The following is a 12,612-nucleotide window of genomic DNA, read 5'->3' as shown; positions in this document are numbered from 1 at the left end:
AATGGGTAGCGGGTATTTCACGAGTGTGCTCGACTGTAGCTTTCTTACTTGCTTTTCTCGACACTGATTTTTATATAACCTAAAACTGCAGTTTTGCAATTGAAGTTATGGTCTAAATATGCAAATTTCACGAAATTTGGTTATATGTGGCGATGCAGACTATATACAATTGATCAAGAATTAATTTCAAAAGGTCAAAGGAGGTCAGAGACACTTTTTATAGCTTCTGATAAATGATACTTAGGTGAAAATTTGCACTTGCTTAATGACATATTATACTTTTACACATAACTACTAAGACATCAGGACGACATGAGACGTTTCACTTTACAAAACATGTAGTACTCCAACTTAATTAACACTAATTGGTTGTCGTCGTCTTCCATTCGCCCTTTTTTTATGCTTTTTTGCCGTGGTTTAATCTGGACAAACGCAAAAACAAAAACAGCATAAAAATTGCACCAATTCTTCTAGGGAACGTAAAATACATTTTTATTGTTTTTAAAAAAAAATTTCTACAAATAATTGCGAATGATTTTTTTGTGAATAACATTTTAATGTGTATTTTGCTGGCAACAGATCAGACAGATTCGCACATGTTTCCTGATATGTATTCAATTGCTACCTCATGTTGTCAATAAGCAAAATGTGCTCTAATAAATATTTGCCTAGTCGATAACCAGAAGGTCTGTATGAGTCATCCCGCTGTGACTTCTTAGTCAGAGCAAATTTAATCTCTGCGCGATAAGAATTGGAGCTCTGTAGAATCAGCTCGTCAATCATAAGTTAATTTTAAAAATTTATTTAAGAAATATAAAAAGGTTCTCCAAGAGTAATTTTTGCTGACGTACGTAATTTTTGCTGAGTTCAAACATTAGGCACACTCATACGATACGTTGGATTGAGTCTGGGAATATATTTAAGTGTGTGTGTGTGAGTGTTGCGCACATTGAGTGTTCTTTAAATTCAGATGTACCCGCAAGCTATTGTTCATTTTACAATTGCTTTCCAAAACAGAAAGATCGAAAGCACATTTGGTGACTTACACAATATCAAAGTGAGCTTAATATTATATAAGTAATGTAGATTTTGTGTGTGTGAATTGCAGTAAAGTTTAAAGCCGCAATTTAAAGTGTCAAGTAGCTTTGACCATATTCAAAGCAAAGGCGAGTTACTAGAAACTTAGCAATACCAAAACAAAACAGATGTCAGAGTGAAACTAATTCAAAAGTTCTTGGGTTTCTTGAATTTAAGTAATTGATATTGAGCTTCAAGTTAACTAATGATGAATCGTTGTTTGCAGAGAGAACAACAAATTCAATTCAAGGATATGAACGAAACGAGACGAACAGTCGGTGGCATTGCACTTCCGGCACTGCTATTGACGCTGCTGCTGCTGTTTGTGTCCCATACCGAGTGTCGAGCTGCGGGGGAGTCGGAAAATGAGTCTGATATTGCATCGCTTCCTCCGGATGTGGATAACGTGGAGGTAAGTGCAGGACAATATGTTATGTTAACACCATCGATTATACAACAAGTATTTCCCTGAGCAGTTGCATCGAGTGAAGCTCGACAATGGCGTTATGACTGAGGATCATCCCATTGTTATGTACAAAGAGGACTTTGTCAACGAGGATTATGGTAAGTTTAATATTCATTGTGAAACTGAAACATGTTTGCTGAACTTGTGCATTCTCTGCGCAGATCCCACCCAGAGTGAAACCAAGGCAAAACCTACAAGGAAATACAAGCAACTGAAGCGCATGCGTCATCATTACAGCACCGCAGAGAAGATACGCTTCGATGTGCTGCCCGAGACACCAATCTTTGTGGACGATGCCGATGACTTTGGTGCCGATAACTTTGAGGCCGGCTCGCTATTGGAGCCCTCCAAGCAGGAGACTTTGCAGAAGTATCCCAAGAAGTATCACAGTCGTCAGCGTCGTCAAGCGTACTACAACTTCAGCCGAAACAACCACGATGTGCAGCCCTATCAAAATCGCCCCGCTTCCGTATCTAATTCTCTGTCATTTGGGCACCCAAATCTAAACCCACGGTTAGAATAGAAGGTTGTTTATGGAAATGCCTTGACTTTCATTGTTTATCTCTGCCATTTGCAGTAATCCGGTAGAGGACAAGGAACCCAAGTATCATGGTAATCGACTGCTAATGCAACCGCCTAGATGGGAGCCCAGCCCACAAAGACGTCCAGGTAAATTTAACTCCCTTCAACTCCTCTCATACTTGATCATTCACTTGCATTCGAAATTCATTCAATTTGTGGCATAACAAAAACCCCTGCTTTGTCTCATTGAGTAACTGCTAACCAAAACGCTTTCTCTTTGTGTCTCTCTTTCTCTTTCTCTCTCTCTCTCTTTCTTTCTCCCTCTCTATCTCTCTCTCTATTGTTGCTTAATATTTGACAGCCACAAATAGGCCGACGACATCCGCACCAGCAGCGTCGAGAAGAACCACACCGAGGGTGTCAAGCTGTGTCTGGGCCATTGTCAACTGTTGTTCGCAGGGCAACAGTGATATCCACTATAATTGCTTTGAGGAATTTGGCTGTCACGGCGCCTTTTGGGGCGTCAATCCCTGTGCGGACAATGTGCGCGATGGTGCGATTGCCTCATTAACGAGATCCTTTTCAACCGGTCCTCCATCCCTACGCCAATACCTACCTATTTAATTTATTGTCTAAGCTTAAGTCTAAAACACTTAAAACACTAATAAAACATTTGCAAATTTGTCTTTTTTAACTGCCATCAATAATAGTTATAGTGATAAATGAGATATGTTTTGCAAAATGTATGGCCTAAACAAATCAAATTTTTCAAAGGTTGAATAGAAAAGATGTATATGATACGTATTACGTACATATAATATGAGAATGTTTTGTTTAATATTCTTAAAGTTTAAACACCATATTTATTATTTTAATTTCACTGTTTTACTTGTGAGTAGGAATCACACTGCAACAGTCATAGATCGGCGAGTGTATTAAAACTTTTGCTTAAAATTTTATGTCAATATTTATATGGTTTAATCAAATTTTGTCAAAAATTAAATAGCGAAGAATTATGCATATTATTTATATGGGAATATTTTGTAGAGTATTCTTATCGTCTCAATATTATTTCTATCATTTATCTAAAATTTTTTATTCAAAGTTAAGCATCCCAAATAACTGATTTACTTCCCCTATATATAAAAAAAGTAAAGTAAGAAAGCCACAGTCGAGTGTACTCGACTGTGAGATACCCGCTACCCATTTTGAATAAAATCTATATATTTTGCATTATATTTCATAAAATATACTAAATATACTACAAAATTACTAAAAATATACCAAATGGTATATGTGGTATATCCATATAGTACCCCATTAAAAATATACCATAGACGGCACAATATACCAGATTGTCGGATAAAGCAATTCAGACCCCCAGTAAGGCGTGTTTGCCCATACAAAAGTATTTCTTTAATAACTTCGAGAATTTTTATCTGGTCGTAACCAAATTTTCAGGAATCATAATTACTATAGTTGTTATTGTATTAACCAAAATTCGTAACTCTAGCTTTAAAATTACGCTTGTTATTCGATTTTTTTTGATTTGCGGGGGCGGAAGGGGGCGTGGCAAAAATTTGAAACAAACTTGATCTGCGTGCAAACATAACAAATGCTGTCGAAAAAAAAATATAGCTCTATCTCTTATAGACTCTGAGATCTAGGTGTTCATACGGACAGACGGACAGACACACAGACGGACAGACGGACATGGCTAGATCGTCTCGGCTGTTGACGCTGATCAAGAATATATATACTTTATAGGGTCGGAGATACCTCCTTCTACCTGTTACATACATTTCCTACCGGCACAAAGTTATAATACCCTTCTACCCTATGGGTAGCGGGTATAAAAATACCATCTATCTTCCTTTTTCGACTTAGTTTTATTTGATGTCAAAGACTTATCAGTTTGTTTTGTCCAATATTTTTCATCTTTTTCAACTTAACTTCATTGCCCACTCCCTCTTCCACATTCATTCCCATTCCCCCCTCTGGCAAGTTTCGAGCTTTTGTTGTAAGCCGCCACATAATACGTTTGCAGACAGTCGGCGACAAGTTGAGGCACAAATCTGGGCCAAGTTAATTTGCCAGCCTAATGTCACTTGTTATGGTATTTACTGACCTACGCTCTCAGCTCATGTAAGGCGATTATGCCAAGGCCACGCCCACTACCATCGGCTTAATTGCGTCTAGTATAAATCGTGTTGTGTGTGTGTGTGTGTGTGCGAAGAAAAACGTTGCCTAGTTATGAACGCAGAGTTTACTTACCGCTGCCGCTGTCATAGGATCTGGAGGTGGAGCCGCTGGTATTGGAACGTTTAATCTCACGTCGACCCATGCTGTCGCTGTCTGTGGTCGACTGAAGTTGTTGCTGCTGCTGTTGTTGGTTACGACTGAAGTTTGCGGTGGGGCTAGAGCTGTTGTTGGCCACGTGGCACGTGGCAAGAACTGCACAAGCTGTTGAAGCAGCCGCTTTGGCAACCGCAGAGCTATAGCTCGGACTATTGCCGTTGCAATTGCAATTAAGCGAGGGCGTGGAAGCGGTGGCGGTGGCACAACGATTGCCCAACAACACCAGCGGGTTGCCACTGCGTGTGCTGTTCGCTTTTGCGTGTGCGCTGCTACTGATGTTGCTGCTGGTGGGCGGAAACTCAAAGTAGTTGACCTGCAGTTGATTGCCAAGCAAATTGATAACAGGTTTGGTGGCCAAGCTACAGCCTCCTTCAGTATGGTTGGTGCTAGAGCTGCTGTTGCGTCTATGCTGCTGCTGTTGCTGCTGCTGTTGATGTTGGTGTTGCTGCGGATATGAATGATGTGGCGAATGTTGATGTTGCTGGTACTTGCTGGAGCTGGAATTGACGATGCTGCTGCTGCTGGCGGTCAATTGGTGCTGATGCGGCGTGGGCGGCGGCGGGGGACAAGCGTTGTTGATGCTGCTGCTGCTGGAGAAGGACGATTTGCGCAGCGATGATGGTCTCAACCCTTTGACAGGGTACAATGGATACTATCGTCCTGCAATGCGTACCCAATCGCGATGGTCTCGGTCGCTGTTGTACCAAATGCCTGCAAGCACAAATAACAAGGAAGTTGAAACACATTTAATCGACATTTTCATTTTCATGTTCATTGTCATCATCGTAATCGTTACTGTAATCGTCATCAGCGGCCATCATCGATAAGCACATTAACTGCACGCAATGGCGCCAGATTAAAGACAAAGTGCACTTAAAGCCCAACTGAACGCGTGGCCAGCATGACAACAGCCAGCCAGAGCGAACACACTCGCACGCTCGCATACAGATTGCGTATTGCGTATACGCCCCCGTTAATGCCGTCCGGCTGCCATCGTAAAAGTCAGACCTCAGACTGTGCGCGGCCATTAACCAAGCCAAACCATTTGGGACAGCCTCCTCCTGTCCTCCGGTCTGGTCATCTGGTCATCGAGCGATTGCTGTACGCAAGCGGTCAGCGCCAATTTTACCAAATATTTGGCACATGAAATCATTTTGCGCTAATAAAATTTCACGTCCCACTGGGCGGATCATTGATTTGCTGTAAAATGACAGGCCACAAAACTCAACGTTCCCTCTCCACTGAACCAAACTCGCAGATACCAACGCACTACATAGATACAGATTCAATTTACGCTTAATGGATGCGTTATTTAGCACTTAATACACGCATATGCATTCAATCAGATACTTAAATGCTCTCATACTCCCACTTGTCTGTCCAGTAAAGTTCATAAATATTTTCCACAAAGTATTAGTAAAAGTTGCATATTAAAAGTTGATGGTCGACAATGAATACAACTCGATGAAGTAATTGATTAAACAAAGAGTAAAAGTGGTTATAAATAGTCATAGACTTTGAGACTTCATAAACTAATCAACTGAATTAAAAAAAGATAGTTGAAGTCGAATGTTCTCGACTTTGAGATACTACCGCTATCTGATCCCAATAAAAGCGACTCAGAGGGGTAATATCATTTAAATATATTAAATTAATATACAAATTAAATAACGATATATGAAGCTCTATAACTAGTTCGGTTCACCCTATGGAAAGAGCGTATACTAATTGGGGCAAGTACTTTCATGTCGTTACGATATTCTCTAATTTGAGTTTAGTCTCAAAGATCAATTTTTTTTAAAACTGATGGCTAATTAATTAAATTTTTGAACTAATAAAATGAAAACAGTGTGACCTTATTTCTTCACAAATGAATTTTAGTATTTAGAACAACAATAATTTATTTAAAAAGAACAGATTTCTCACCTAACCCAATTACTAATCAGAACACCCACTAGATATAGTTTTGTTATGTTGGACATACTATATATTTATTAATTTTCCTTACTTCCTTTTTGAAGACAACTGTGCTGTCTCGTTTAAACTAACAAATACCTATTTTAGTTATGGCATGAAGCATATAATTAACAATTGAAAACTTTTAAGACAGCTCACAAATTAGATTAGTGTTCCAGAAAATCATGTTTAACAAATACTAAAATTGCACAAATTAGCTGGGGGCAAAACGTGCTAACTCAATCGATAATTACAAGGTTTAAACGCCCTGCTGCATAATCTAATCAAAGGTGCAACGCAGCAGAAACTCTAGAGTGAGCCACATTAAAGTTGAAATGTGTTTAACCAAAGCCGGCTAGAGGGATCCCAGTGGAAGAAGAGGGCATTACTTTTATTTGCCTTGGCAACAAATCCATGCGAAAATTCCACTTGAGCAGCCATCGAGTTGCAGCTTGTATAAACTATAGTACTTGTAGTTCAGTGCACATCTCAATGCTTATCTTCTTGTTGAATGTTGAAAAGGGGGCAGCGAGAAAGGAGGAAATGGTTTTACTAGAGGAAAGAATCAAACGCACACACAATGCAATAACAAATCAAGTGAAGCGCTTGCAATAAATATATACATGCATATAAATCAATAATAATAACAATTTTATCAGCAGCAACTCTTATTGCCTCAACAGGTTGCAGGTAGATTCACTCGATTAACTGTCTGGTGAATCAAATCAGTTTGCTGGAGAGCATAGAGTGGTAAACTAGTTTTTGCTGTTGCTCCTATTAAATTATGGCATGTGGCATGTCCGCAGACAAAGAAAGTAGAAAGCAGGACGCACCTCAACTCAAGGTAGAGGAGAAAGGCTGGCAAAACGGGTAAAGAATAATTGAATTTAAAATGCCAGCGAATTGCTTTTAACCAAGAGTAATGGCAAAGAGACAACACTGCGTTGCACATGCAATGTGTGGCATGCCACACACTCTCTAGTAAATCTTTGCGATTTGCTTACTCAATGTAATATCTACAGCACAAAATAGAATCGAATGGAATATATGTAATAGAAAAGAATAGAAATAAAGCTGGTCACGGCACGCAAGGTTGAATGATCTAATTCAATTGCAGAGAGAAGGGATGGAAAAGATAGCTGGAGACGAGGTCAGGGACTGAGAAACTCAGTCTTCCACATGTTGCCTCTAATCATTGCGGATTCGAATTACCATAATATGACACCCAATCGCTGAGGAGTGAGGAGGCAATCCAAGCATAGCGAAGCGAAGCAAAAGGAAAATACAAAAACAGAAAACAAGCAAGAGCAAAAAAAAAAAATGTTTAGCTCAATGAATCTCATGGCTCAGATCAAGCAAGTCCGGGGCAGGATTAAAGCATCAAATTGTTAGCCCTTGCCTTTGTGTTGGGTTGCGTTCTGTTGTATTCTTGCCACACACACACTTATATATATAGATCAAAAGCAGTAAACAACAATGTATGTGTGTGTGTTTGGGTATTGTGCAACATTTCTCAGCCTCCAGTTGCAGCATCGACAAGGCTTTTAATCAATTCCTCAAGTCAGTCTATCAATATGGACGGACGAAATGAAAAGTGCTTTGACATTGCTTTTCTTACTGTTATTGTTCTTGTTGTTGGCCAACTGCTGAGCAAGTGGAAAATGCGAGTTTCCTTTTGTCGCTCGACGTGTCTTCCGCCTTTCCGTCTTCCTATTTCATTTTGCCATTTGGCGTTTTTTTTTTTTGCTTTCCTTTCCGCTTCTTTTACAGCCACATTTATGTTCATTCGCCATATGCTTGTTGCCCAACACAATTTTCCTTTTCGTTTTTTTTTTTTGGGAGGGGACAAACGAATATGTCAATTTTTGTAATGAGCCAGCAAAATGCGCGCATTTAAATGTTAAGCTGAGCCGCTCTTCTCTTGCTTCGCTGACAGTTCAGTTTCAATCAGAAAGCTCTCAGAAGCTTCGACTGGAATTCTTGTTTTATTGCTTAAGCAAGACACGCGGTGGCAGGTGGCAAGTGGCAAGTGAAAAGCGACAAGCTGAGTGCAGGTAAGTCTGCCTATTTTCGTTTTGGTATTTCGTTGCGCTTGCGGCAAACTGTTGGAAAATACTTTTGTAATAATATTCCGAGGCGTCTGCCACATTCCATTTGCCATCGCTACGCTCCGGCTTCCCCCCTCAGCATTGCCATGCCAATCGCATGCTCGGCGAAAAACTTGGCTTTTACATAGTTAACGTCATAGTTAAGCCAATGTAAAGTTTTTTAATTTGCAATAATAATAAAAATTCCGCTTCTTTTTTTTTGGGCCGACAGCAGCGACCAAAATTTAGATGCCGTCGTCGTCAGTCGCACCAGGCGAATAATTCAACAAGTTTTATGCGCTGCCATGGCAACACACCGAAAGAGATAGACAGACAAGAGAAAGAGAGAGAGAGAAAGATAGAGAATGAAAAATATTTGTGGCTGCTGTTTGTATTCTATGCCAACTCACATACTCACGCCTTGGGCGGGGCACTTGGTGGAGGAGTCTGCTCTTATGGCCAAGTGGATCACTGGCGCGTTGTTTAAGACCTATTTGATTTATGGCCCCAAAGTGCAAGCTGAACTGGTTTGGTTTAGTTTAGTTTCTGCTTTATGCCAACACCAACCACGAAGATGGTGAAGGTGACAGTTCAAATACCTGCTTCAATTTACAAGCTCTTCAATTTGCCATAAAATAACTACGAGCTTGTACTTGCTTCTCAGCACTGCAAATTGCTGATAAGAAAATTCGATTTTACACCGACTCGATTGAATATTGATGTAGTCCATGAAGCTCAATCAGTGAATTTGTTCATGACGAAACTGAAATTTCATACTGAAATCGCAGACACCTTCTGAAGGTCACAGCTAGTTTAAAGCGAAATAAATGATGGGCTGCTCCCTTTAATATGATTGAATAAAAGTTGGCATCATTTATCACAACTTCAAAAAGGGCAAATAAATATTTCATGTACAGTATTGCTTCTTGAATTTATGACATTTTTATGTGATGTATTGTCTACTTATGTAATACGTTAATATATAAGTAGACGATTTTGATTCCCGTTGAGGGTTGAGGGATAAACACATTATGACGTTTTCTTAGACCTCTTCGTAATATGTGTTGCGTAAAAGTGTGAACATGTGAAAGTTCAATTAGCTTTGTTAGAAACGAGAGAAGGAAGGATGCAATGAATTGAAGCACTAATATTAATTATTGGAAATTTACTAGCTAAATGTAACAAATTATAACAAAAATGAACAGATCCTTCCAGACATTATTTGATTTTAATTATACTTATTAGATATAACTGAATATTTAAATGTACGATTATTTTTATAAAAATTCATTATAATTTAATAACTCTACTCAACTTAAGTAGAATAATGATTACTTCATTTATCAATCAATTTTCTAATTTTACGAAAATTGATTCATATAGGCAAAATAATGAAAATTATTCATAATATGTGCACACATAGAAATATAACATTTCGCTTAAAATAACACGTTGATAGCTTTAGATTTTGTATTTAATCATCATCATCAATCATCTAATGAAATAATGCAATCAACATTTTAATTATATTCAATTTGTAAATGCATTTCAATTGTGAAATCTTTTATTAAGTCCATACTCATAAATATGACAATTGAATTCTACTTAAATCACATAATGCTTACATCATGTTTTTTTCATTTAATATCTAATCGATTTATGCAATCAACTTTATAATTTTACCAAAATTGAAATGTGCGAGATTCTATTTCTGTCATATCGTTATAGTAATTCAATGCACTTAAAATTATATATTGATTACTTTATAACTAATCGATTCATGCAATCAACTTAATAATTCCACGGAAATTGGTTCGCATTCAGCGCTCGCAGTTTGTTCAAAGAAATGCTCTTTAAACTGGACGTTCGCCAACCGAATTTCCTCAGTGAAGAAAACGCATTTGATAAACTTGACCAACAAAAAAAAAGTAGAAAAAAAGAAAACGCAGCCAATAATCCGTTGTATGGTCTTGGCTGTTCCATTAGTCTCATGTCGGGTGCAAATAAAGGCCAGGACAACGATGCAGAGAGATAATGAGAGAAGGGGCGACAGAGCGTCATGAGGCATGAGGCATGTGGCAGATTCTTTAGAGTTAATGCTGCTGTCGTTTGCCGAAAATCGATTACCACACAGAGCGCACGAAGCTGCCAACAGAACGGGAGACGTGGGTGGCAAGTGCAAAAAACGAACCCAGAGCGAGCAACATGTGGCTAGTGAGATGCACACACACACACACACACACATACACACAGGCGACGCCTGTTCGTGCAACAGCACGAGAACTATAAAAGACAACAACAACAATAACAAGAACGAAAAAAAAAGAGAGAACCTCTAACGGAATAACGGCATTTCGCGATGATGCTTTTTGTGGCAGTTGCTCGTGCACATTTAGCCAGAAGCGTTTTTTTTATTGTCACGAGCATTTGAAATCGCACACGAGCCGCGCTTCCCAGGCAACTTGATTGAATGAAAGCTGTTGAGTATATATATCTTTCCCTCTTTTCTGCTCCCACTCTCCCCCTCTCTTTGTCTGTTTGTGGTGTGTGTGTGTGTGCTCGTTTGTGGTAGCTGCTGTGTTTGTATTGATAAACGGCTGCAACCAGCCAGCGAGGCAGCCAGGTAGCCAAGCGAACTGCCCTTGGCTTAAATAAGCGAAGCTTCGCGTCCTTTCACCTACAAACAATTGCAGCTATCTCGCTCTCTCTCTCTCTCTCTTTCGCTCTTGGTTGTCCCTATTTGTTAGTGCTATTTGTTTATTTAAGCCGCATGTGCAAATAAAACGCTGCCAACAGAAACTTTAAACACAGCTCAACAATTGTTGTTGTTCTTGTTGTTTTAATTAAATTTTAATGAAATTAAAGAAAATATTTTTATTGCCCATTTATGTTAACGCTACATCGTTGGCCCTTTTTGCATGTGGCTGTGGCACACACACACACACACACACATCAGCAAAAGCATCAGCATCAGCAGCGCATCGTGCTTTGTGCCATAAATGCTCTTCAAATATGAAATGTGAAATGCGAAAATGTGTGCCGCACATTTATGCAGATGACAGCTTTACTCTTTTGTTCATCCACTGCGTATTATGCTTAATCAAATTGCAAACAAAACTTACTTTTGTGCAAAAAATATAGAGAACGAGAAAGCGAAATGTGAAAGAGGTAAGTGAATGGAAATTATTATAGAGCAAATGTGAAAAGCAATGACTGCCAACTCAAGTGATATAATTATGCTCACAAAAATGTATAATAATGTTATAATGTGATCACCTGTAAATGTAAATTAAAACTTATAATTTAGATAGACTTTTAAATAAAAAAGAAAACTAATTTTAAAAGTAATGACAACTAAAGTCTTTTGATAATAACTTTGTAACCAACTAAATTAAAAACTTAAAAACTTTAGAAATATTATTTTTTTTATGTATGAAAATAAATTGTAATAAATAAATTATTATTATTATAAATTGTATAAAATAAATTATATTAAAAACGTACTTTTACAAAAAGGAAAAAAAAGACAGAGAAAAATGAAATAAATTAAGAATTGTAGCCCAAAAGCAGGTACAAAATGATAACAATCTTAAAGGCTTACTACGTTCTCAAAAATTAAAGCATAGTTTTTAGTACTCATAGTAACTAAACACAACTGAACACAAAAAATGTGAAATATTTAAAATATTCTTCAATCTCAATTTTATTTAAAAATATTACTTTTATAGTTCGTTTGAGTTTGGACTTTTCCTAACCAAATTAGTTTTATTAAGTTTAAAAATATTGCGACAATTTTTCTATTATATTCGTTTTTGAAACTATAATAACCTCTTAAAAATGTGCATATTTTAATTATTTTTTTAAAACAAGGCTCGAAATATTAAATTATTATTGATATATAATTAAATTAAACTGAATTTAAACTAAGATATTAGTTCTGACGTTTCCAACCAAATTAATTTCATTTAAACAAATTTCAGAATCTTTTTGAAACTGAAATTTAGTTTTAGTAATTTTTATATGTATTTAGATTATTTTAAATGTGAATCTGTTCTTTTACTTTGTGCATCACTTTTTTTCGTTGAACAAATTGTTATTTTAATTCAAGGTTCGACATTCTTCAAAGATATGCAAATAATCAATATG

The 12,612-nt window shown here is 37.7% G+C and overlaps 2 protein-coding genes across 3 annotated transcripts in view; one reads left to right on the top strand and one right to left on the bottom strand.

Moving 5' to 3' along the window:
* Positions 1–12,612, bottom strand: part of LOC132784201 (uncharacterized) — a 52,740-nt gene that overhangs the window by 25,183 nt on the left and 14,945 nt on the right. Inside the window, exon 2 of the mRNA XM_060789637.1 lies at positions 4,340–5,075. Within this exon, the coding sequence (XP_060645620.1) occupies positions 4,340–5,075 (736 nt within the window). The remainder of the gene's footprint in view (positions 1–4,339; positions 5,076–12,612) is intronic.
* LOC132784812 (uncharacterized) lies at positions 956–2,803 on the top strand. 2 transcript variants are annotated; one of them, XM_060790678.1, is made up of 6 exons: positions 956–1,057; positions 1,304–1,489; positions 1,554–1,641; positions 1,705–2,056; positions 2,121–2,212; positions 2,427–2,803. In XM_060790678.1, exons 1-6 carry the CDS (start codon positions 971–973, stop codon positions 2,687–2,689), a joined length of 1,068 nt encoding a protein of 355 aa, XP_060646661.1. In that variant the 5' UTR covers positions 956–970; the 3' UTR covers positions 2,690–2,803. The 2 variants fall into 2 exon arrangements, with proteins under 2 accessions (XP_060646661.1, XP_060646662.1); XM_060790679.1 differs by having other exon boundaries at positions 1,019–1,166; positions 2,427–2,793.

Source organism: Drosophila nasuta, chromosome 2R, assembly GCF_023558535.2.
Source record: "Drosophila nasuta strain 15112-1781.00 chromosome 2R, ASM2355853v1, whole genome shotgun sequence".
In the NCBI taxonomy this organism is placed as follows: domain Eukaryota; kingdom Metazoa; phylum Arthropoda; class Insecta; order Diptera; family Drosophilidae; genus Drosophila; species Drosophila nasuta.
Note: the sequence above shows the minus strand (reverse complement) of the source record. Positions and strands in the feature narration are given on the sequence as shown.

Bases quoted from the DNA above. Each gene is read 5' to 3' on its own strand.
- LOC132784812 (XM_060790678.1), top strand. From the start codon at position 971: ATGTACCCGCAAGCTATTGTTCATTTTACAATTGCTTTCCAAAACAGA. The intron at 1,058-1,303 runs GTGAGCTTAATA...CGTTGTTTGCAG, and splicing joins GTGACTTACACAATATCAAA to AGAGAACAACAAATTCAATT. The intron at 1,490-1,553 runs GTAAGTGCAGGA...TTCCCTGAGCAG, and splicing joins CGGATGTGGATAACGTGGAG to TTGCATCGAGTGAAGCTCGA.